Source organism: Taudactylus pleione, unplaced genomic scaffold (assembly GCF_031769625.1).
Source record: "Taudactylus pleione unplaced genomic scaffold, aTauple2 ptg000093l, whole genome shotgun sequence".
Lineage (NCBI taxonomy): Eukaryota > Metazoa > Chordata > Amphibia > Anura > Myobatrachidae > Taudactylus > Taudactylus pleione.
Window position 1 is genome coordinate 40,477,304 of NW_028284495.1, and position 27,345 is coordinate 40,504,648.

At 38.5% G+C, this 27,345-nt stretch overlaps 1 protein-coding gene across 2 annotated transcripts in view; it reads left to right on the forward strand.

Annotated features, from left to right (window-relative positions):
* Positions 1 to 27,345, forward strand: part of GNAL (G protein subunit alpha L) — a 321,126-nt gene that overhangs the window by 143,740 nt on the left and 150,041 nt on the right. Inside the window, exons 1-4 of one of the 2 annotated variants that reach the window (XM_088469703.1) lie at positions 4,206 to 5,041; positions 5,514 to 5,586; positions 7,048 to 7,102; positions 7,629 to 7,748. In XM_088469703.1, the coding sequence (XP_088325829.1) occupies positions 4,903 to 5,041; positions 5,514 to 5,586; positions 7,048 to 7,102; positions 7,629 to 7,748 (387 nt within the window). In that variant the 5' untranslated portion in view covers positions 4,206 to 4,902. Of the gene's footprint in view, positions 1 to 4,205; positions 5,042 to 5,513; positions 5,587 to 7,047; positions 7,103 to 7,628; positions 7,749 to 27,345 lie in introns of those variants that run through there. The other variant, XM_088469702.1, reaches the window with a different exon arrangement.

Genomic DNA, 27,345 nt, shown 5'->3' on the forward strand with positions numbered 1-27,345 from the left:
TGGTACCCCCATACATACTTATTTATGTTGGCAGCCCCACCGGGCTGCGAGCAGAAATGTGCGAGTGTGGGGTGAGATCAGGCCGCAAGGGGTGCGAATTGCTGTGCCGTTGCCGGCCCCTTAGCACCTAATTGGATTGACCCCATAGTTACAATATACTCTTTATACACATACATCAGCCATAATATTAAAACCACCTTCCTAATATTGTGTAGGTCCTACTCATGCTGCCAAAACAGCTTTGACCCATCGAGGCATGGACTCTACAAGACCTCTGAAGGCATCCTGTGGTATCTGGCACCAAGATGTTAGCAGCAGATCCTTTAAGTCCTGTAAGATGTGAGGTGGGGCCTCCAGGGCTCACACTTGTTTAAGCATCTGTGGGATGTGCTAGCAGTGTTCCCGCTAGGTCCAGCCCCAGGGAAGGTACCGGACCTAGAAAGGGGCACTACTGCGCATGCCAAAGAGGGTGTGGTCATGTGAAAAGAGGGAGTGTCTTTAAGACGTGTCCTCTTTTTCATCACTCTTGGGGACATGCCCGGCATGCTGGGCTGCCCCCAAGCTCTCCTGGCTCTGTGAATAGATGGTGTATGCGCCCGGCATCTATTCACCGGTGGCGGTCGCTTTCCCACCTGCGAGACACTGTGGCCCATGGATGGAGATGGCATCTGCCATGTTGTTTTAGTGGGGTGCCGCCAAAAGGGCAGGGCGCATTCTGACATTTTGAAATAGGTCAGGTCGCAGCACCCCGCTAAAGCAGCATAACGCAGAGGTTCCCAAACACAGTCCTCAAGGTTCCTCAACAGTTCAGGTTTTAGGGCTCTATTTACTACAATCCGCAGTAAAATGCAGATTGTAGTGTGATATTACCAACTGAATTCACATTGCGAATTCAGACAATATCACAGGGATTTATTAAAAATCCCTTGCATGGACAGAGCTTGTCTTAAGAATCCCCACTGAAATCTTTTCACTGTGTTTAAAATACAGTGACAAGGACCCGCGCATGCGCTGACCGGCCGCCGCTAACTATCGTGACCCCCCTTGCGATCGTGACCCCCTCCCCTTAGTGTCACTTACCTCCGGTGATCAGGGCTTCGGTGATGTCCTCCGTGGCTCCGGTCAGCTGGTCCTGGACTCTGATAAGTTTTTTTATTTAATTTTTAATTTATTTATTTATTTATTTTTAGCAGTGATCAGTGTGTGGTCAGTTTAGACCACACAGCTGATCACTGGGGCTGGCTCCGGGCTCTGCTCTGCCTGTTAGAGCAGAGCAGGAGTCCGGTAACTGGGGAAGACCCTGGATAACGCCACCTCCAGGTAGCGTTATTATCACAGGGCTTCCCCTGGTATTTTTTCACATTTCATTTTTAGTAAATTCCAGGCAGATTGCATTTCCCAATACAATTATGGGAAATGCAATCTGATTACTAAAAATGTGTTAATTAGTGCTCAGAGTAGAATTTTACGAATTCTACTCCAATTGCCCTTTAGTAAATTTGGCTGAAACTAAAATAATGTGAAAAAAGGTGTGAAAACACCCTTTTTCACTTTATTTTAGTAAAAATAATGTTAATAAATAGATCCCTTAAGCTGGGCATACACTATGCAATTATCTGTCCAATCTGGCTGGTTGGAATGAAAATCTGGTAATGTATGGGAGTAAATGACAATAGAAATTTGCTCCCAAACGCTAGAAAACGGACCAGATTTTCCTTCCCACCAGACAGATTTGACAGATATCTGACAGATAATTGTAGAGTGTATGCCCAGCATTAGAGCGATCCATGGCTGAGCACAAGTGGTTAAATCAAATTGACTGAGGTACTAATTAAGTCACCTGTGCTCAACCATGGATATCTCTTAAAACCTGAACTGTTGGGGAGCTTTGAGGACAGCGTTTGGGAACCTCTGGATGCTCTATCCCAGATTAAGATGTGGGGAATTTGGAGGCCTAATCAACTCTGTGGAATCTGTCATGTTCCTGAAACCATTGCTGTGTGTCAGGGCGCATTATCTTGCTGAGAGAGGCCACTGCCGTTAGGGAATGTCATTACCATGAAGGGGATGTACCACGTCTGCAACAATGTTTAAGTAGGTTTCCAGCAGAACATTGCACAGAGCACCACGCTGCCTTCGCCAGCTTGCCTTCTTCCCATAGTACATCAATTATCTCTTCCCCAGGTAAATGATGCACACACACCCAGCCATCCACATGATGTAAAAGGGGTGATAGACCTAAAGCAGTAGCACCATTAGCATATAAGTCAAGGTTTTTGCCAGGCAAACATCGCATACAGGTACTCAGTGTTGTCACTAGGTGAGAGCATCCGAGGGGATGATGCCGAAATAGCAGAGCTGCTTTGCAATTTTGGTGTCACTGCGGCATTGCGTCATCCACACTGTTCTGGGAGAGGCTGGGCACTTCCCAGAGAGCTGGGCAAGCCCCCAGTGAGACCAGGACGGGACAAATCAGGGGGCGTGACCTCATGAAAACCATGACGCACCCCCTTTTGCGAGGGGTAGATAAGTGACGGTGACTCGGTCTACGCTCATGTTTATAGTCATTCATTTAGTTGCAAATTGAGTATTAGTTATTAGGCATCAATGAAACTTCAAACTACTCTAATATATCAGAGACAACTCCCAGTCAAGCGAAGGAAAAGAAAAATAACAGTTTGCTTAAACATGCACACAAAAACATAAGATATGTCGTAGAAAGCACTAATCGGCAGTGTATTCAAAACAGCCACTTACAAGTAGCTATAAAAATTGGAACCTTAATGTATGCTTTACTATGCTATTATACCTCACTCATTTTGTATGAAGGATTAAGTTTTTATAAGAGTCTATTCTTACTCTGTTTATGGACAGTTGTACAGTGTGTGTGTGTGTGTGTGTGTGTGTGTGTGTGTGTGTGTGTGTGTGTGTGTGTGTGTAATTCATTTTATTATTATCCTTTATGCAATAGTGTCCCACAAGGGGTTCGTAGCGCCTTACGTATACATGTACGTAATGTGCCAAAACGCACAGTTCAAAACTAAGCAGAACATTACTACGTATACAGTTATCTTAAAATCTATAGGAGAGGGGCAAACAGACAGGGTTGACACCGAGTGGAGAGTCAGGATGGGAGCAGATAGACTTTAATAAAGACGTGGTTTTTGAAGCTAGTGAAGAGTGATAGAGAGAGGGAGAACATTCTAGAGGTGAGGAGCAGCACAGGCAAAATCCAATGCTGGAGGCAAGAGTGCATGGGACAATTAGCTGGGAAGGAAGATGGCAGAGCAATGTCGGTGGTAGAGTGGAGGGAGATGAGGTTAGTGATGTAGGAGGTCAGGGGGATTGTGTTCAGTAGGGGAAGGGGAGGCAGAAGTGGTTAAATTGGAATGAAAGACGAGCCATACAGCAGCATTGAGTTAGGATTGGAGTGGATTTAGGCAAGTCAGGTAGGCCAGATAAGAGGAGGTTGCAATAGTCCAGTCGAGAAAAGAACATCGAGTGGATGATGTATATGATGAGTGGTGTGTATGTGTGTGTGTGTGTGTATATATATAATAGTTTACTATATGTTCAGTATTGCTTGTTAGATATATAAATTATAGAAGAATATTTTGATTAAACAAAAGGCTGCAATCCCATCTTATTAGTAAAGACTGTAGGGTTAGATTGAGCTACTTTATATACCAATATTCTCTTCTTGTATTTGCCTTTCAGCTTTGAAACATCTTTTCTGATGTTTTTACTGAACTTTGTATCTTTGTCCTCTTGCAGTAGTATCTCATAGCTCCCAAAGTCATAATTTTATTTCTCAGCCGTTCCAAATTCAAGCGTAATTGTTCTCTTCAGACTCAGCTCAGCCTGTGACATACTATACAGTACTAGTACTTTAGCGATGCGTTTATTGCACATGCCTATATAGCTGGATAAAACAGAATTAGAAACGTGTGGCATCCTACAGTACCACAGAACAGCCACTAGATGTCGTCCGCCTGCGCAGCATCAGAGCGTAGAGATAAGGAGTGAGCGCAGCAGAGCGGGTGTGTGTAGTAAGGGTTACTGCAGAGGAGGAGGAGGAGGAAGCGTCCAGTACATGATCGGGAGGAAGACTAGGGAAGCCCAGCATGCACTATGTGCTGATAGGTTTTGCACGCATGCATATACAGTATGTGCATCCTTCTCTGACGGGCTGGGCTGTGTCTTCTGTAGGAAGGAGGAGGAGGCTGCATGTGTACATATTATGCATGCTCAGGGGGAGTGGTGTGCCGATGGCTTGATTTCCTAGGCTTGCAGAAAGAGGCAGTGCTGAGTTGGAGAGACAAAAATAGCCAGAAATTTGCAGAGAAATATAAGGATTGTGTATGAGGGGAGGGAGAGCAGCATTAGGCTGGTTTCCAGGAGGAGCTCTTCTTTCTCTCTCTCTCCCCCTCTCTCTCTCTCCCTCTCTCTCTCTTTGTGTTATTTATAGACTCTCCTTTTTTATACTGATTTCCTTCATAGCTATTTTCCTTTTGCGACGTTATGTTTCACCGGCATTGCTGACACCTGGAGGAGAGGAACCAGGGAGGGGAGCAGAGGGGAAGAAGAGAGAGAGAGCGAGAGAGAGAGAGAAAACCAAACTGATTGATCAGAGAGAGGCACCAGGACTATTTTTAGCGGCGGTCTTCCCGTCGCAGGAATATAAATTCCTCTTTCACATAGGGATCTAGGGGAGGCTGGTGTATTGGGACACATTGCACGGATCATACTACTGCGCCTTTTTTTTTTATTATTTTTTATCATTATTTTTTATTATTTGGACGGACATCTGCAGGAAAAAAAAATCAGAGGACAGAGAGACCACCAAATATATCTATCTATAAATCCATTCTCCAGAATCTCTGTAGGAAAAAGGGGATTAATATGGGTTGTTTGGGCAACAGCAAAACGGAGGATCAGCGCATTGATGAGAAAGCGCAGCGAGAGGCCAACAAGAAGATAGAGAAGCAGCTGCAGAAGGAGAGGCTGGCTTACAAGGCGACTCACCGGCTGCTACTGCTGGGTAAGGGGCACCGCCGGCCCTGGCACTACCACATCCTCATCCTTTGCCAGAGGCAGGCAGCTTGGTGCAGAGAGCTGGGGGACACTGGCTGTGAGGCTGGATACACATGCTTACAAGGATCTTCCTATTGGTCCCCTCAGCCTTGTATCAAATCCTATAAATGCCTGTATAGTGCTGCTGATCCTGCTGTGTTCCTTACAGCATATTGGTGTATGGGTGTGTGTATATGTCATGCCTGTCTTCTTCCTCAGTGTGTTATAATTACTAGAATATAAAGCATGTGTACAGCTAATTGCATATGTATGACTGATATCAGCACATTGGTATTATTTGCAATACATACAGAGGAGCTGGGCTATGCAGTGGTGTATGGGGAGCTTAGGGCCTGTATGTAGCGCCTGATGGGAATGGATTGATATCATTCTGAGAAGACAGTACCACAGTGTGTAATATTATGTATATGTTTTGGCAGGTGCTGGTGAGTCAGGAAAAAGCACGATTGTGAAACAGATGAGGATCCTCCATGTCAATGGATTTAATTCAGAGTAAGGATTCTGCATAATATAAATGTATTCTATTCCTGCTATATATTGCTTTGTGTCTCATGTCTCTGTGATCTTTTTCATTTTTTGTATGTTAGCAAATTGATTGTTAAACAGCCTGCAGTGAAAGCCAGGAATACTGACATTGTGCATGCACGTCCGTGTGTTTCCTACCCTGTAGGCTTCTCTACTGTATTTTCTGCTGTTGCTACTGCAGCGTTTGACAGGCCCTTGTGTAGCAACAACATGGCGACTATACTTTTACATAGCAGCAAATATCTACATTCTGTGTCTGTGTGTGCAGAAGGCAGGCAGTAACAATAACAGCCGAGGATGTGGAGCTTTTGCAGACAACACCGTTTAACTATGTCAGATATCACAATTCTCAAATAGTTAATGTGTTGTAATTTCTCTCTGTGGTGTCAAATGTAACTGTGACTGGTCATACAGTTCCCTTATGTTGAAACTTTGCATTTATTTTTTTTCTGATGGTACTTTCTGTCCATCTTTGTTACAATTAGTAATAGGTTTTGAATTACTATCACTGTTGACTGCAGTGTTAATGGTCAGCCATCATATCTATTAACTCAGTAGCAGTGATGACTGGGCACAATTTCTATTTCTCAGATGAGTTTAAGTTCTTTTGGCCGCAGATACTTATTACTATTTTATTACCTGAAGACATAGGGACTTGGGATAAAATGGAACCCTCCCACCTTTCCTCATGTACTGACATGGTCCCAGAAGTTTCCAGGACTGCAGCGCTGTATCTTGCCTCATGAAACAAACAATGACTGGTACATAAAGCAGCGAGTTAGAACTAATACAGGTTGAGTCTCCCATATCCAAAATGCTTGGGACCAGGGGTATTTTGGATATCGGAATATTCCGTATTTTGGAATATTTACATAAAATAATTAAATATCTTGGGAATGGGACCCAAATATACACACAGAATGCATTTATGTTTTATTTACACCTTATACACATAGCCTGAAGGTCATTTTATACTATATTTTTAATAATTTTGTGCATCAAAAAAAGTTTGTGTACATACATGAAATTCATTTATGTTTCATATACACCTTATACACACAGCCTGAAGGTTATTTTATACTATATCTTTAATAATTTGTGCTTTAAACAAAATTTGTGTACATTGAACCATCAGAAAGCAAAGGTTTCACTTTCTCAGTCATGCTAAAAATATTCCGTATTTCAGAATATTTGGATATGGGAGACTCAACCTGTAATAATATACACTCGGCATTTAGTATCAAGTGTTAAAGGAAACATGATACTTGTTAGGTGTGGAACACAGACTTAGTTTTCAGACATGTAGCTTTTCATTAACAAAACTAATAATATATAAGAAATATCATGTCATTGTAATAGGTACTGTTGTACTAAAGCGTTCGTCTCTGTAAGGAATTGTTATTTAAATATATCTTGTCTCTAATACAGAGAAAAGAAACAGAAAATTCAGGACATTCGGAAAAATGTTAAAGATGCCATTGTGGTGAGTTATTATTAGTAATATGTTTTACACAAGTTACATGTTTTACAATATGTTGTCTTTAAGGTCTCATGCTTTTGGCCCAAGTCTGTATTATAGGTGCCCTTCCTTTGTATTACTTTAGATTATATATCATGTAACCCAGTAGGAATAAAGACATGGCTTGTGGAATTATTACATGTTTAGTATATGATGTGTACAAACTTTCAGTAGATATAGTTACCCTATGCCTTTAGCATTTGTTCCTAAAGAAAAATGATGCTGTAGCCATATTGTATTATACAGTATATACCATAGTTAATTACTAGTTCTATATGATTAAATTGGTATTGCTGTTCAGTACCCTTGATTCCTGAATGTTGACCATAGGAAGTTTGTGTTGCAATAATGCATGCTACAACACTAACTCAGCACAGGATGCACCTGTAATATGTCCTTATGCTTTCAGAGTACTGAAGATCTGAACCATGTTTTGTATAGTTACTTTGCCTTTGAAATCAGGGTTAATCTTCCTTTTATTATTCCACAGACAATAGTATCTGCAATGGGCACATTAATACCCCCAGTTCCACTGGCCAATCCTGAAAACCAGTTCCGAATTGACTACATCAAGAGTATAGCTCCACTGTCAGACTTTGATTATACACAGGTAAGTTAAATGATTCATATTACTTATGTAGCTGGCTACATGCTCTCTCGTGTATTGAGGCAAAATGTTTTATTATTGTAATACCAGTTTGGATTTTGCTGTTGCTTATTCATAGATGTGTGTGGCTTTTTTTTCAATGTGAGAATAAATGGCAGCTGATGGCAGAAGGAAGAGGAAAATATGAACCAATTACTGCGCCAAAATATAAGTTTAGAATTTACAGAAACCTATAAGTGACCATTTGGGTTCTTGCATCAAAGAAAGTTTTTGCCACAGCAGTACAAGATAAAATAGACTTGTCAGCTGACAGACTCTATTTACAAGACCCACAGTTAAAAAAAGTGTTCTTAAAGTGTATTGCAATCTTTTAAATCTCATGCCTGTTTGTAAGATAGAGCCTCTAGCTGTTATTATACATAGTAAGTAAGACTTTATTACTGAGTGTTCTCTATGTCTGTGATTGCATATTATCAGTGGAACATAAGTGTTTGTTTTTGCATCTCCCGAATTTGGTGGTGAAAGTGTTACAGATGGGTCCTCATACACCTAGCCTCCTTGCGCGTTAAACAGCCCTTCTAGTTGCGCCGTGGCGTGACTCTATAGCGCCGAGCGTCTTTTCGTGCGGCTTTTTACTTTCAATTGCGTCTTATTCGCACAGTGATGCGAATATGTAGCACAAGCAGCTTCTGCTGATTAAAATGATATGCATGCCTATATTCTGTGAGAATGCCTGTATTCTGTGCAGGTGTATCTGCATGCGAAATGCTACGTTACAGTGTCAGTGGCTGAAACACTAACGTAGCGTTTCGCAATCAGATACACCCGCAGCCGCACACAGAATATAGACATGCTGCAAATCATTTTACTCAGCAGAAGCGGCTCGTGTTACATATTCACATCGCTGTGTGAATAAGACATATTTGAAGGTAAAAAGTCACACGAAAAGACTCTCTTCGCTACCGAGTCATGTGGCGCTCCTGCGTTATATGTAGCGCACAGAAGATAGATGTATGTGGACACATCTGTACCTGTATTATGTTGTGACAGTTATTGAACTTTGGCAATGTGCATGTGGAAAGGACAGTGAGTGTTTCTTACAATAAGTCATGTACTTGGTGAAATTATACAGGTCAGTGACTTTTACCTATTTCAGCTGTTGTTGGACTGAAAGTCACAGAGGTTGTCAAGGCTTGCTGAGACTTCTAGTCCCACAACAGATGGAGAGTCAGTGGTTGCCTGCTGTATGAGCAGACATATAAAAGTGGTTTTGTTAGAATTGTTATGCCCAAGTTGTGTGATTACTATTGATAGTTACCGTACAGTAACTGCACTCATTTGACTATGCAAACTTTTAAATGGTTGTACACAAAGAAGTTTTATTGTTACATAGTGCATTCCATACAGTCATAGTTTTGATTTCAGGAGACCGTGTTGTAATGTATATTGTTGAGCGGCTTTCTTTATAAACTGCAAAGACAGTGTGTCATCACCTAATGAATCTGTGTGCGGATGGAGCAGCATAAGCAGAATGTCATTTAAAACCTGTGTATAACTTTTTGAAAAAAAAAAAAAAACTAGTTTGAGAATCATTAAGAGGGCTAATATGTGGTTTGTTAGTGGCGTAAGGACTTCATTTTAATTGAGCTAAATGTGACTTTATATTCATGTGAACGGTTTTCTGTTGTACCTCATTCAGCTTATGCATTGGTCTGACAGCCATTTGGCAGATTACAGGTGCTCAAAGTTTAAAACTCAATAGGACATTAATGTGGATGTGAATAGTGAAGTATTGTTAGAATGCCTGAATTCTAAATTGTTACATAGTCAAAGAAAAATCAATACATATAAGGGAAAAAAAATACTATAGTTCCCGATATCAACATGCTCATTAGTGTCGGTTCCAAGGTAGTCTAATAAATAACACTGTACCTTGTTTCTGAATTTAACGACTGTCGATATGTAGTCGGCACTGTATTCCATTGAGTTACTGATTTTAAGCAGACTGTTTAGCGTTGTTTAACAAAGATATGGCAGGTGAAAATATACACAAGTGGTAGATATTTCAGATTAGTCCCAAAAAAGGGTTAGTCATGTTACGTCTGCAGATATAAAGAAGTTAATTTGTTTTAAGTTTCACTGGTTGCTCCCATTTCTTAGTATAAAAACTTCTCATGAGATGGAAATCTGATTTGAGGAGTACGATTAGGTCCTCTTACAGAAGGGCAAGATCCAAGTTGTGTGATTTTCCATACCTTGGGCAATTTATATTACTTTATATATTACATTTTATGTGCAATGTGTTTATCTATTTTAGGATTTTGTTTTAAGGAAACATCTGATTTTTAGATTTAATAGGCAGTTTTTAGTCTTATAACTGAAAATAAGTCCATTCATTTGTAATAGACTTATGTCCAAGCAGTTAAGCATTTTAAACTAGGTGTATTGAAAAGTAGCAGGGTTGCCTGTATGGTGCGATTGGTTAAAGTCTACTATAATGCCGCCTCTTCATCTACCACTGAGGTTGTCTTATGGGGAGCGATACACCTCATTCCAGAATGTCTATGTCTAAGTGAAGTTGCTGGTGTGTAGGGAAGGCATTGTACTTTGTGCTGTGCATGTTCTGAACTGTCACAGGCACTTGAGTACCTGTAAAATTTATTTTGTAAATAAGATATATAAACAATAACTTTTACCACCAGCATTTGTTCGTCTTATGCAAAGTAATTTTCTATTGGTATGTTTATACCAAATTGTATTAATTCCTGCATCCTACATTCTTCGATAGTCAAATCATTACATACAGTTGTGCCAGGTAATATGTTGTTCATTATTCTTGGTTCCGTATTATTTTAATGTTAGGAATTGCAGTTTGTTGCTGAATTTCATGAATGTTAATATGTAGTCTGCATTGTATGGATGGGCCAAGTAAATCTGAGATACAATGTATTCACAGTGCCACCAGAAAACCTAGCACAGGACACAAGCTTTAAGATTGGTCTGTAGCTTCAAATGGATCTGTTATTATGTTCATGACAAAAACTCTCTGACGCTGGATATTGATTTAGATAGAGAAAACCTATTTGACTGTTTGTTTTTTTAACACACAGTTGATAAGCAAAAGTCTGTTTAATGAAATGTCAGATTAGATTGTCCTGCTCCTTATGGGACTTGCACTAAAAAAACTCCTAGTCGGTGGTATAATATAAGAAAGTAACATTTCTTCTACAGTACAGTATGTAGAAAGTGCCTTTTTGTTATGAACATAGCAGCCCCATTTGAAGCTAGGGGTCAGCCTTAAAGCTTGTGTCCTGTGCTAGGATTTGTGGTGCACTGCAAATACATCGTATGTCAGATTTACATTTGTAACTCTTGCTTAGTAACTGTTAGTACTAACATTTCAGTGGAAAATATCCATTATGTTTATTTTGGAAGGGGAATCTAGCCTTTGCCTACCCTATGCAACAAATAGGTGTTTTCACCCACAAGATATGTGTTAATAGATTATAATTTTGCATTGTTAATTACTTTTCCAAAACAGGGGCTGTGTTGGCTCTTAAAAACTATAAGGAAATATCACTAGTTACATAATCTTCTCGACTGCTTTACATATCTACTGTTAGAAATTTGAATTTTATGTGGGTACTTCACAGTAACTACGGTGCCCCCTTTTTAACAATCTTATGTTGACCAATTGCTGGCTGACATTTGTTCAAGTTAACAGGAATTGACTGGTTTCATTTTTAATCCTGATTTATTGATCTATTTTATACCCTTTATGCAGTAGTGTTAACAGAATAAGGGTACATTGCACTAGTAGCTGTGGAAAGTGAGCATGATACATTACATAATCGCCTATCTTCATTTGCATTGCTCCGAGTGCCTGGTATGATTGTAGGTAAAGTGGTGTGAATCTCTCCGCTGCAAACTGTGCTAGTGTTTGCTTTTAGGAAAAAATTATTCTGGGGATATTTAACATATAGTTGTACAGTGTAATAGGTCAATGGGACAAAATGTTGTTATTGTATGTTGTGGGACTACGGCTTCTGTGACAAATTTGGATTTGAGACTTTTAGGGCTCCTATCTCGATATAGACTTTGTAGACATTACTTTTAATATACAGTATAATAAACTGTTTGCTATGAATTGCACCTGTTTTTTTTTGTTTTTGAAACAATACCAGGTCATAATCTAAATTAAAAACATGGTTATTTAGGTTTTGTAAAATATATGTAATTTTATATATTTTTCTTACTTTAGCATTTTGATTAGCACACCTTTTATTTAGGCTGGTCTCATGCTGTATTTTACTCACACGTGTCTTTCCAGCAAACAGTATTGGAGATCATGGTACTTAGGAATTCAGTAACTCGCACTCAGTACGATCACACAAGAGCTTCTGAATGTCTCATTTCTTTGTGTCTACAAGACACCCATGTGGCACTTGTTTGTGGCTGATTTCCAAAAGCTTAATAAGTCTTAATAATTTTTGCCCACTCTGTTAGATTAACCAGATAGATAGTTTGTATATGTAATAACTTGGGTCATTTAAAAACAACAGCTAGTGAAATATCTAGTACAGTAGTTATGGGTATAATTATACATAATAGGTAAACAGAAGTATAATATTTATAGACCAAGGGCGTAAGTTATGTAATATAAATAGATAGAGAAACATTTAGGGTAAAGGTTGTGTCCTGGCAAATTTGAAAACCTTTGTCAGCCCAAACGCTAGTTTACACATTAAAATGCATTACACAGTAGTTTTGCCAACTCCAGTGTTTATCTTTATCTTTCTCAATACATTGCATAAAATAAATACAGTTTTGGATATTTCATGTATTGTAGTGTGTTTGCAGAATAATCTGACATGGTGGTTTTCGAGTTTCATAATAAAAATTATTAAGTTGCTTTGTTGTGATATTTAAAATATTCGATTAATTAGCAGTTGTAATAAACAAGCTATCCTGTAATTTCTATTTATTTTTATTTTTTTTACAACGTTTGGCACTGCTCACGGGGAATCTCATTTAGAAAATCAGAGTTTAACACAGAGGTCTCTGTTTTTCATTGTTTTACCGAACAAATAAAAAAAAAAAAATCACAATTATTACATTGATTTCTATTAGCAAATGCAAAAAAAAATTATGAGTGGCCTTCAGTCACACGTTTTATTTTTGCCTTTTAATACCTATTCTACTTTGCTATACGTATTTACACAAAGCGGATTAAAACAGAGGTATATGTTAACATGCAGTATGCACATCCTTTTATATTGCCTAATTCAAGAAATACATGTTGCTGTCCTGGTCCATCTATCTGTTCCCCCACATTATAAATCTAATGCACTGTGAGCCATATTTCAAAATTGGCTGATTTACAATAGACGTTCTGTATATGTGCCACTGTATTGTTCCAGACGGCATTGTATTACAGTATAACAACCTAGATATGGTAACAAGTTCATACAAACAACATATTAGTACATTTCTTAGTGGGTTCAGGAAGTATTACACAACAAATAAGAAAATACAGTAGTGTATTGCAAACTCTGTATTGTGCTTTGATGGTTGCACACATGTCACCAATAACACGCTAAGTACACAGTCCCTCGTGCTCTAATTAGCAGATATAGGAAAAAAAATGAGAGAAAAACATTGCAGGTTTAATTGTCAGTTGTGAGAGTAATAAGTGTGTCCCCCATGTCTTTTTCTCTTAAATTAGCAGGTATTTCTTTGCAGTGTTTCATCACTATTTTGAAATCTGTACAAATATTACAAAACACATTCTACACAAACAAAGTCAGATTTCTCACTGTAAAAAAAAACCAAGAAATTGGTTGGTGTTATCGCCCTTTTTATTTCCTAAAAACAAAGGTGGATTTTTCATACTTTAATTGCTTCAGTAAAAATCTCATCTTTAAATTTTTAGCATGTGCTGCTTTGATACGAGATGGATACTTGTTTATCACAATTGTTGCCTTTTCATTTAAATGTTTTTATTTAAATACTTGATTTCTGTGCATTATAACACAAGAATAGGTTACATTATCATTATTTTGCAAAGTTCTAGAAAAGATTTATTTGCCTAAAAATTCAGCTTAGTATGAACAGAAAGGCACACATTTTTAGGCAGTTCAATACCAGTTGGGATGATTTTGTTAATGTTTCAATGTTTGGCGTGTCTCCATGTAGTACCTTTTATTTTGTAATCCATTATATAATCACCTACAACCTGATATGATTAGGGTCATATACCTTTCATATTCCCATTGTGGTTATAAGCATTCTAACATTTTTAGAACAGAGAAGGGCTTGCAAAGTACTATGCGTTTAATGCTTTGCTTGTTTGCAACTATATACAGGTTGAGTCTCCCATGTCCAAAATGCTTGGGACCAAGGGTATTTTGGATATCAGAATATTCCGTATTTTGGAATATTTGTATACCATATTGAAATGTCTTAGGAATAGGGCCCAAATCTAAACACAGAATGCATTTATGATTCATATACACCTTATGCACACAGCCTGAAAGTAATTTTCTACATTATTTGCAATAATTTTGTGGTTCAAACAAAGTTTGTGTACATACATGAAATTAATTTATGGTTCATATACACATTATATACAAAGCCTATAGATCATTTTATACTTTATTTTTAATAATTTTGTGCCTTAAACAAAGTTTGTGTACATTGACCCATCAAAAAGCAAAGGTTTCACTATCTCAGTCATGCTGAAAATATTCCGTATTTCGGAATATTTGGATATGGGAGACTCAACCTGTAATCCCATTTTTGTGACCCACCATCACTTGGCATAATGTAAAGGAGGGTTGTCTGACAATTAGTAACATTTATCAATATAGCGCCTACAAAACTGCAGCAGTTTACAATGAATGGAAGTAGATGTGATGTATGTTATGAGCTGTGATGATTGTGTGTTCCACTTTCACATTTATTTTATATGCAGAGGAAATACATTTATCACATTTAAGCAGTTTTTATTTGTACAGGCATTGTTTTTTTCGTTTGTTTTGTTTCAGAAAATAACACAATAGATCATGGTCTGTGTCCTTAATATAGCTTGTGTTTTTATAGCTAAAACCTATAATTGGACTGTCAGTAAATTTATTTAAAAAAAATGCTAATTTGTTTGAACACTTACTGACGCAGTGTATTGCTGTGCATAATTTGTATACTATAGGTTAGTTTTTAATAGTTGCTTTTGTGAACATTGGGGGATAGTCACGTTAAGTGCCATGATACATTAGATTTTGTAGCCATTCTCTCTTGCGCCATGGAATAGGTGTTTATATTTAAACATGCTTATCAACCACTCTCACTTGTTTTTCTCTCTACTGGGTCTCTTCACTTGTAATGTTGTTGGCATAGTTTATTGTCTTAAATGAAGATCTCTACGTGTATGTTACTGGCACATTGAAAGTGGCACAAGTTGCATAAGATTTTCTATTTGTTAGCAGTCTTAGAGGACGGTTTCCAAATGTAATGGTAAATACAGCATGTAATATTGTACAGAATGGTGAAATATAAGGGTCGTTACTAAATAAATCTAACCTAACTGAGCAATGAGAAGTAAGAATTGTAGGGACAGCATTTCATTTCAGATGCAATTTTAAAGGTATCAAATTAGTACTTGTATGAAGTCAGGTCTTTTATTTTTATTTCTAGTTGTGAGAATGGAGTAAGTTATGCCTATATCACATACCTATTGCGCCTCAGCAGATTGGATGTTGGGGAGCACTGACAGCGAGCGATCACACACAGGTAGTAATAACATTGGAACGGACAGCTCCTATTTTGTTTTTGCAGCAATACGTTGTAGCTTCTAACTGCAGCTTTGAAACTATTCCCTTCCATTACCTATTCCAGAAAATGAGCTCAAAATGTAACCTAAACTTCAGGATTAGTACAGATGACAGGGTTTTATTTAATTTAAATATTTATTATTTGTAGGACTATTTTATCTCTAGTGTTATTAGCATTAACTTTTTGCAGCTGTCATGTGCATTTAAAAATTCCCTTTTATATAAGTGTATCGCCTACATTTGCCATTTTCCTTGATGCACAGTAGCTTAGTGCGATTCTGAAATATTGCCATATAGTGAAGCTGCTCTGCCCTTTATCGGTGTATTATTGATATTGCAGAACATGCAAGTGTTAACACTTTATTTAAAAAAATGTTCATTTCTTTATTATTGGTTTCCTACAAGTATGTATTGTTCTCCCAAAAAGCACAATATTGGTGCTTTACTTAATGCAAAGTGCATTATACCTAAGATCAGAGAGCCCTCGAAGGAATGAGAAGCACGTTGCACTTGAACTTAAAGACAGATTGACTATGCCTATCTATGGCAGAGCCTAATGCAGGTAATTAATATAGGCTGTATGACAGATGCATTCTCTCTAAAGAATATGCAGCTTCAATCTAGTTTTCCACAACAATTGGGTATGCTCTGTACAGTAAAGCAACACCCACTGCTTCCCTTTGCAAATTATTTTGTTAACAAGTGACACTTTTTACCTGGGCTGCAGTGAAAAACTTTGTAATTAGGTAACTTTATAAAGCAAAAGATCATGTTTTAGTTTATCATAATTTTTTGTACTCTAACCAGTCACAGTTGGTATTGCAGTAGTTCCTTTTTACTTCCTCATAACACTTGCAAAGCTGATATTGCCTTGGAGTCTAATTTTGTGAACAATACACGGGGCAGACAACAAATTAACTTAAACCAGTTTCTAGTCCATATAGTTTTATCTAAAATCCACAAACACCAGTTGTATTGTTTTGTGTTTTGCTTTTATGTTATTCTTTTGGGTTTTCTATTTTATTATCTAATATGCTACTGTGATCTAATTTATCATTGGTTTTCTCTAAGCTATTGAAGTAGAAAAAACTAAATATTTTATACCAAATTCTAAAAACCTAATTTTATGTAGTCGTTTTATAAAAAATTTAAGGTACTGAGGTGTGATTGGGGTCATAAGTAGAAGGTTGTGTGTATTCAATAAGAGTAGATGTAAAAGTGAATGATAACATTTAAAGATCTGCTTTAATATATGTTTGTAGAGCAGATTTTGGATACAGCCTTTTTTATATGTGATACATTGTGTTTTTAAATAAAAAGGAGAGATCTAATTTTATTTCATATTTAATAAAGAGTAATGGTGCATACACACGGTCAGATTTTTCTTCAGCTCTGAACGATAACTATTTTAAAAATCGTTCAATCGTTCATATCTGAAGGAAAATCTGACATGTCTGAACGATGAATGATGCGCATTCCCGATGTTCAGATAACGATATCTGACATCTGATGTGTTTGCAGTCAGTTTTGGACGATTTCAGTCATTTTAATGCAGTCAAAAATCGTTTATAGATCAAATCGTTGGTCAGATCGTTCATCTGACAAATCTGACCGTGTGTATGCACCTTTTAGAATAAGCTATGTATTTTCAAACTTGTGTAACGGAAATTACCTGACACAATTCAAGGCAAACCATCCTAACTTGAGTGGAAACATATACCTGCTTATCCTTCCATGCAATTATGGTTATTTGCAATCTGATCTGAAACGTTTGGGAGAACGTTTGCACACCAATCAATAGATGCCAATTTAATTCTGGTTTACATATAATACTGAAATCTTTGTACACTGATAGTTTTATATTCACCATGATCAACTTTCATTGCCAAGCTTTGCAGTTTCTCTCATTCGAGATCTTGCCCAGGTTATAACGTGACCTGCAGTTTTGTTGGGTTGTGTAAATGCTTTAACAGATTGGATGTGTGATGTTTGTTTTATGCAGACGTAAATTAGACATCAAAATCTTCCCATAATAGTTATACAGGTGCCCCCCATCACTAATAAGCTCTATTGGGGTTGGAGAGGAGGGGGGTCTACTGTCAGCCTGTAGCTATCTTTATTGTGACCCTGTCTGTGTCATTGAAAGCGTTACACCCCCCCCCCCCTGATAAATCACTGCCTCGCTCAAAACAATTCCATGCATGTCCTAAAAACTTTTGCTGCAAAAGTTTAAATGGTCTGATTGGCTACAAGTTGTAGTGGTAATCTTACAAACTTTTAAATTGTGGAAATAATTATGTACTTTTTTTTTCGGCTCAATCAAAATTTGACATTGGCGTCTGCTCTTTCACTTTCTTTTCACATTCTTAAGCTTCCCATGCTTGCAGTGTTTCTGGTGATTTGTATTTATTTTTTAACCAAATTTACTGCAGCTATAGACCCAAAACCATATCCATTCCAGAATATTGTCCTGTAGGGATTTGTCGGATGTCATCCATGGCTGGCAGAAAATGTAGTCACAGGATCACTCTGATGTTGGTAATTGCAGTTCACATTTCACTAGGTCCCATAGAATTCTGTTAGCTGGAGCACTGAAGAGCTGAATCCGACCAGTTTGGCCACACACCTGTATAAAAGCACATGTAGGTAGCCACTAAATGAAACCGTTCTACTAACTACAAGATGTAGGATCCACTGTGTATGGCAGCTTTATCATCATATAAGGCAACATTTGTCTGAAACTTGCAAGCGTTTAAAGCTTACTAAAGAAGCTGACTCCCCAATAGATATATATTATAAGGGCACAGCCGTGCCTTTATATTAAGGCTGAATAAAAAAAACCTGAATTCTCCCATAGAGAACTCCAGAGGGGGGGTCATGGTGTTTAAGTTGCTACACCTCCAAAAGCTATTGAGGTCCCGAGCTGAAATTTAGCATGGACGGGTAGAACTGTTGCTCGGTGCTGCATGCGTCAGCCTTAATGATCGTAATTTCATTGCTTTTTTTAAGTTTGAGTGGCAGAAATTCAGTAGGTTGTGTGAAATCTCAGATTATGTCTAAGAAGCCTTAATGGGACATGTAAAACTGTAAGGTTTTTTGTCTATGGAATATATATATATATATATATATATATATATATAATATATATAATTAGGGATGTGCAGGCTCGGATAGGTTCGAGTTTGCACGTTGAGTCCGGATTTTTCCCTCCAAAAAAACAACTCAGAAAGAGGCAAAACGTCATCTTGCATGGACGAACATCATCATTCCTGGACTTTTGAGTTCCGTTTTTTTGGAGGGTAAAATCCGAACTCAACGTGCAAACTCGAACCTATCCGAGCCTGCACATCCCTAATATATATATATATATATATATATATATATATACATACATACATACAGGTTGAGTCTCCCATATCCAAAATGCTTGGGACCAGGGGTATTTTGGATATCGTAATATTCTGTATTTTGGAATAAATGCATACCATATTGAAATGTTTTAGGAATAGGGCCCAGATCTAAACACAGAATGCATTTATGATTCATATACACACAGCCTGCAGGTAATTTTATACAATATTTTCAATAATTTTGTGCCTTAAACATAGTTTGTGTACATTGAACCATCAAAAATCAAAGGTTTCACTATCTGTCATGCTAAAAATATTCTGTATTTCGGAATATTACGTATTTCGGAATATTTGGATATGGGAGACGCAACGTGTGTATGTGTATATGTATAAATATATATATATATATATATATACACACACGCGTGAATGTGTGTGTGTGGACATTTATAGCAGCATATAATAAATTAGACATATTTAAAATACAAATCATGAAAGACTCGCACGCTACGCATTGGATTAGGATGGACCCCAATATATTGGGTTCATTACACTCCAGTTGCAATATTTGATTTCAACAGAGCCTACATTGATTTTTGAATTTGTACTTTTACTTGGATTGTGCATCATTACCTAGATTGGAATAATAGCAAGCACTTTCAGCATTTTGAACTGCTTACCACTTAAATAATACATTACTCTTTTTGAGTGACATTTTTACTTTTTCACAATGATTATTCTTTAATAAGTATATGTCCAATTTATCCTATGCTGCTATATATGTTTGTACATTTTGCTATTGTTCAACTGTACACCCTATGTTTCCTAGAGTGGAGGTTCTGATATCTCCACATTAATGTGTTGGGGAGGGGGGGTGATTATGCTGCACTATAGTTTCAGGGTCTTCACTCTTTGTTTTTGTAGAACAGAAAGTTTTATGACAGAAGAAAAAGATCTGTTGTGTACACTTCTCTGTACGAGTGGGGGACAATTTTTAATTTTGTTCAGGACTAAACAAATTTAATTTTTAGCTTCTGTGGAAATATGATCTATTTAAATATTACATTTTGTACATCAACATTTTTTTTGTACACTTTTTTTTTTAAATGAGAAATTATATTGCATGTCTCTTCTGCTCCAGTAGGAGCCTGATTCTATAAGGTTCCAGTTTAAGCAGAAATACATGCTGTTTCTCTTGTAATCTCTAACTCAGAGCATGCAAGAGGAGAGGCTCAGTGCAGGGAGAGAGGGCAGCTCAATGCATTCACACAGCAATGATTGTGCCGAAGGGCACTTAAAGGACAGCCAAACACAAAAATGGAAATGTTTTCATATGAAGCATAGAAAAAAAGTTTTTTTTTTTTTTCATCCAGATGGTGTTCTGCAATTTTAAAGTACTGTATAAAGTAAAGAGATCCTCCTCTGATATAATAAATTGAGAGACATCTCTCCTGTCCGACTCAGTGTCCCTCCAAGGCTTTTTTTGTCATCCATATACTTTATTGTATGACGTTTTAATAGTTTTGGCCTGTATCAATATATATGCTGCATGAATATTGCCCTAGATATCTGTATAGCACTGTTTGTGATTTAAAAGTTTGAAAAGTATTTCATTTTTAATTTTGCTATCAAACTTGACATTTGCTTATGTGAATCAATCTTTACAAGCATCTCGTTACCTAGGAGATTGCAAGTGAATCATACAAACTTGTTACTACTCTCATTTATAAAAGAGGTTCTCAGAAAATGATTGCAGATGCTACACACATTATGGTAAATATAAATAATGTATTTAGGTGTCTTGTTTAACATATAAAAGTTGTGTTACATCAGAATGTTCACTAGGCTATTTACTTTTTAAGATTTGCATTTAACTTTGTTTTTGCACATCGGATAACTTTCTGCAGAAGTTAGGACTTGTCTTGGCTATCCCACTGTGCTTCCACACTACTTGTCGTTCACATCTTGCGATTAGCTAATTTATAAATAAAATAATGTACAATTAAGGGGAATTAATTAAAATCTAGGAGCTATAAAGTACTTTTAAGAAGCAAGGGAGCCTTTGATCTCAGTATGAATTACTTTTCCAAAGTGCATTGTGTAAATCGGACTTCTATATAAATACTGGTATTGCAAAAATGATGGGCACTGTCCTCCCCACACAAGCCTCTGTGTGGGAATAGTAAGTCTGTAGCATACAACCGACACACAAACCAGAGAAATTTAAAATCTCTCTTATTTTAGTGCATTAATACATTTTATTTTTTTTAACATTCATTTATAATACTCCTGTCCTGGCAATGGTGTACATTATGACCTAGCTCAGGGTGTCTTCCTTTATGATTCCTCCTTCATGATTCATCCATGAGAAGTGTTCTTTTCTTAAACCTAATGTCTATATAACTTTTCTCCCCTATTGTTTTCTGCTATTAACTGGCTGCTACTCCTTGTTATCTTTCCGATTGTAATCCTGGGTTATGTTACCGCTAGGTACATCACGAGGCATTGCACGCAGCTCCTGGTGACCTAACTGCATAACTCAATGCACTGTGCAAGTCCTCCACTTTTCTCCACATATTTAAGGAAGTACTGTACTCAATGATTCAAAGGCAACCTTTGTGACGTATATGGTTTGAATAGTGTAATTACATTCTTTGCAATTAGGAAGTCTTCAAATTATAAGCAAATTTTTCCCATAAAAGCGGAAATATTAGTGTGACCGGAGGTCGACCACACGTGATTAAAATGGCTGCCACGGGCACTGAAGAGATTAACCTTCATGCCGTGGCACCATTTTTAAAAGGACCTTTAGGCACAGTGCGCCAGATACTGCGAATGTATAAGTAATGTGTTTGAACATGTCATTCAATGTGCTGTGCGCAGTTGTGGAAATGTACTTTTTAAATATTTAGCCTATGCACTTTTAAGGAATGTATAAGTTGTTTTGTTTTAGAAGGCTGTAACATTTAAGTCAAATGGTTATGAGACATTCTCACCTCCTAGTGATATGTTAATTATCCTGACGTAGTGACCAAGCCCTTCGTTTACGTCACTTTCATTGAAATGCGAGCTAGGAAGGCTCCTCTGTGTATCTGTGTACAATACCCAGCAAGTGTGGAAAAAACAATTTGTTTTTTAAGGAGCTTCTATTGGGTGTAACTTCCTAAGAACTCAGAAGGTGTTAAAACTGGGAAATCTAAAACTGGTTTTAGTTGCAGATTTGTAAAAGGATGAATGCCCTGGAAATTTTCATTATATTTACCTTTTGAGAGACAGTATATGCTAACTCAATTTATGCTTTAGGAAGCCAACTGATTTTGGGCGGTGAAGAGGAAATTAGGTTAGTATCTTTAAAATGTAAGATATGTTTATTTATATTTTGTGAGCTAGCATGATTGGCTAGAAGGAACCCAGGGCGGACTTACCACCTGTGGTAATGTGTAGTGGAGTAGCATAAAAGAAGGCTTCGTGCCTGGTAAAATTATACTTCTTTGAAAATCCTTTGTGGAGAAGAACTGCTGATTGATAAGATTTCTTGTATGCTGATTATTCCCCTTCAATCCAACGGGTAGGTCTTTTTTAAGACTTTGAGCAATAAACACCTTTTGCCTTTACTTTGACTGCATCTGTACCCTGCGACCAACAGAATTGCGCCAAACGCTATTCCGTTCTCCTACTGTTGTGGGTTGAGTCAGGCATCTGAAACTCAAGCCCTCTGCCCGCTACCGTGCAGACCTGGACCATTGTGAGGGATCAGGTGGGAACAGCCGACACCAAACAGGAGGTGTGTCCGCAGTTAGTCGACGCATACCCAGCAGAGCGGTTCCAGGCGCTGGCAGTAGGAGCCTGAGTGTACCTAAGAAGTGGTTCCAAACACCGATGGTAGAGTTTGGTGATGGCAGCATAGTTACGCCCACGGCGCAGTGGGTGGAGTCCGTGACAGACGGTCACTGACTGTAAGCGGGAATCCCTGATACCCCAAGGTCAAGTGGGGATCAAAACCCCAACCTGTGATCGGGAGTCCGGGCTGGAAGCCATCCAGTCACAATTAGCATATTCCAACTACGTTAAATACTTTCATGTTACAGAAATATATAAAATAACTTTTATCCATGTTCTGGCCGACATTACCTTGCTGTAAACAGAAGTAATAATACTACATCCACAGATTCCAAATGTATAAAAAACCCAAAGCATACATCTGTTTTCCCAACTTCATTGTCAGCTACTGTTTGCTGTAGAGTAAATACCACTTAAAATGAAAACTCTCATCCTCTGACATTCTTTCTCTATAGAGTATACTTGGCTGCATTAGAGAGGTCTTCCTCTCCTATCCTAGCAGGGGCGTTTCAAGAGAGGAGGGGACCTGTGTGCAGTCTCCATCACTGGCCCCCTCCTCTCAAGCCGGCTGCGCATTGAGCGCAGAGCGGCCAGCACCGCAATGATAGACTCTGGGCATTAGTGTGCCCAGAGTCTATAGCGCATGCGTAGGTCACTGGGAAAATGGCCACGGTGGCCATTTTCCCTGTACTGCGCATGCGCACAATGATGGGAAAGTGGCCCCGGCGGCCATTTTCCAGGCATTTTTACAGCGCTGACACCTGTGCCGACGTGGGACTCCGGAGAGGTAAGTATAATATGGGTGTAAGATGTGCACCCATTATAAATACGCCACTGTGTCCTAGTGCTTGTGTCTATGTCAGGAAACAGAAGTGCTAGAACACGGGTGTTAAAATCATGCTCTCACAATATGTATAAACAAAGCCTATTAAACCTGGCTCCTTAGAATAATGTAGTGAAATGGACCTGTATACACGCACTTTTTATCAAGAATTCTCTTGACATTGTTCTTGCTAATTTTAGCATTGATTGCAGCATTCACACTGAGTTAACACTCTGGACAATATAATGAAGTTTTAAACACTAGAGCCTCCTATGCTGCAAAATGGCAAATAATTAGAGAAGCAACTTCGTACCTCTGAGAAATGGTCCTCAAAACTCGTTTAGCACACAATTTTGTTTTTCTCGACTCTACCTATGAGATGCACACGTTATATAGGTGAGAAGCCTGTGGGGCCCCATAATTGTGGATTGTCAGTGACTGCACACATGCAAATCTTTAACTAGCTGACGGAATATTTATCCATAAATAATTACAATTTGTACAGCGGTTAATTAGTTTTCAACCATCTTTTGAAAGTTAAGAGTCCCACATGTGATATTGGCCATGCTTAGTGTAAAGCTGGCCATGCATTGACCTAACTCTTTGTCTTATTTGGCCTTCTACGTAGATGGCACTCCACTAGTGTTGTCGTACATTAGCTGTATACACTGTCAGATACCATCACCGCACCTCATCTACCACTCATTCCACTGATAGCTCAGGTAGATTGTGGTTCACTGTCCACACGTGTATATTTGTGGCCATGTACAGAGACACTTTTTTTATGTCTATTTTTATGAGCAGATTTCCATTTTGACAAAATCGATGTCTATGGCCTTGTCTCAGAGAAGGATAGTGCAGTGGTGGTCACTCTGTGTGTGGCACGTTGTTCCAATACGGTACGTTTCCTAGCTTTCTTCTTTTCCATCTGGCAGTGGGCAGAGCATCTGAGAGTTGTACTTTGAGCCCTACTGGTGAGCTATGGGGTGTCAACTTTTATACCACTAATATAATGTCATATATTACAGCAGGAATGGCCAACCTGTGGCTCTCCAGCTGTTGTAAAACTACAAGTCCCAGCATGCACTGCTTCAGTTTTGCTATTAGGGAATGCTAAAACTGTGTCAGGGCATGCTGGGATGTGTAGTTTCTCAACAGCTGGAGAGCCACAGGTTGGCCAGGTATCTACTACAGCCTGCTGTCCTGCTGAAGTTCACTTTTTCTACTAGATTGAAGTGGCCATGTAAACGGGCAGTCTCTGTAGTGGGAGCACTACAGTTAACATATCTCCTAATATTGTTTACTACAAACAGCCTCTTATCCTTTTTTTCCACTACCCTCATCAATTTCAGGCACGCCTGCTTTAAAAACAAAAACAACATAATTGTGGAAGATCAAATAGCACCTCTTTACTCTTTGGAAAGAGGTGTTTTAAAACGAGGCAAGCTTGTTAGTTGATTTGTGTTCTGTGCTGAAGTGTTCCTGACTCCTCATTGTGTGTTCTTACCAAATGTACACACAGTCTCTCCATACAGCAACATGTGATCTATCAAACCTTCTATGTATGTGTACATTATACCCTCTTTGGCTGTTACATGCTGCACTCTTCAGGAAATCCTTTAGTCTTGACAGATTAATCTCACACTATTTATCTGCATGGACTGACTAAACAATTAATGCTTGACCTGAAATCTCTCCTGTGTCGTTACATTTACCTCCCCCCCCTCCTTTCCTGCCCAGCTTCCGCTTCCTCCTGTACATCTCCTACTGCAGGGCTGGGCACAGGATCTACAGCTCCATACTGGAAGCTGATAATGTAGAAGTGAGCAAAGGCTTCATACACCTGTATGTATTAGTGAATGGTTATATTAGCAAGTATGAAATGTTGGTTTATGGAATGAAGATGTTTGAAATACTGGTTTATTCAGATTGAATCTGAATTTATCTGAGTACTAAGAGCTAAAATGTACTGTAACCTTTAGCAACTAGTATTGCAGTCTAGTATAGGCCAAAATTATTACTCTGTTTATTTTTTTTAGGTTTATTATTTTTTCATTTGTGATTAAACCCTATTGGGCTTCCAATAGCTAATATAGTGTACTAAAAGGAACAATAAAGAGTACACATAATGACCATATTAATCTGAAATTCCTTTCTCCACAAACCCAATGTGTGTGTGTGTGTGTGTGTGTGTAATATTTTTCTGATTGTTCCAAGTATACATTGATCATCCATAACATTAAAAATAGCTGCCTAATATTGTGTAGGTCCCCCTTGTGCCGCCAAACCAGCTCTGACCCATTGAGGCTTGGACTCCACAAGACCTAAAGGCGTCCTGTGGTATCTGGCACCAAGATGTTAGCAGCTGATTCTTTAAGTCCGGTAAGTTGCGAGGTGGGTGCTCCAAAGTTTGGACTTTTTCAAGCACAACCCACAAATGCTCGATTAGATTGAGATCTGGGGCATTTGGAGGCCAAGTCGACACTTTCCTCAAACCATTCCTGAACAATTTTTACATTGTGGCAGGGCACATTATCCTGCTGAAAGAGGTCACTGTCATCAGGCAATTCCATTGTCATGAAGGGATGTGTCTACAACAAACTTTAGGTAGGTGGAACGTGCCAAAATAACATCCACATGAATGCCAGGACCCAAGATTTTCAGCAGAAGATTGCCCAGAGCATCACACAGCCTCCCCCGGATTTCCTTCTTCCCAGAATGTATCCTTATGCTGGGTACACACGGAACGCTCAACAGCAATACCAATATCGCTGAACGATCTCCCTTTAAAAATCCTGGTGTGCTGGATGAACAATATGTTCATTCACACACCCAAAAACCACCAATGATTGTGGATCCCTATGGAGAGATAATGATATCGTCCAGGTTGGCCTGGATGCATGGACGATGGTCGATATCGTTATCGTCCAGCGTGAGCGCACATCGTTGGTCATTCATTGCATACACACGGAACAATATGAATGATATATCGTTGAACAATACCATTATCATTCATATCATTGAAATATATAGTTCCGTGTGTACGCACCTTAAATCCATTTCTTTCCCGGGTAAATAACGTACACACACCCAGCTGTCCACATGATGTAAAAGAAAACATGATTTGTCACACCAGGCCACCTCTTCCATTGCTCCATGATCCAGTTCTGGCATTCATGTGCCCATTGCAGTTGCTATCAGTGATGCGGACAGGGGTTAGCATGGGCACTCTGGCCGGTCTGCAGTTACACAGCCCTATAAACATAGCAAGCTGCGATGCACTGTGTGTTCTGACATCTTTCTACCATAGCCAGCATTAACTTTCTCTGCAGTTTGTGCTACAGTAGCTCTTCTGTGGGATAGGACCACATCGGGCTAGCCTTTGCGCTCCATGCGGCATCAATGATCCTTAGGCTAAGAACAACCCACAATACCTTCCCTTTTGGAGATGTCTGACCCAGTCGTTTAGCCATCACAATTTGGCCCTTGTCAAAGTTATGAGCAACCTTGATTGTCCTACCACCTTTAAGTGTCAGTTTCTTTGGTCAGCGGAAACAGGCTATAGGCTGAGACATTTGTTTTGTTTGATATAAGTGCTGAGCTAAATGATGATTTATGAGTTGGACATTAGTTTCTTCCACCCGGAGAGAGGAAACTTTGTTAGTTAGAGCCAGACAGGCAAGGATTTATGTTTGTTTTGTTTATTTTATGCTGCCAAATACTTGTACCGTGGCACTGGACTGGTGTGCTATTGATTG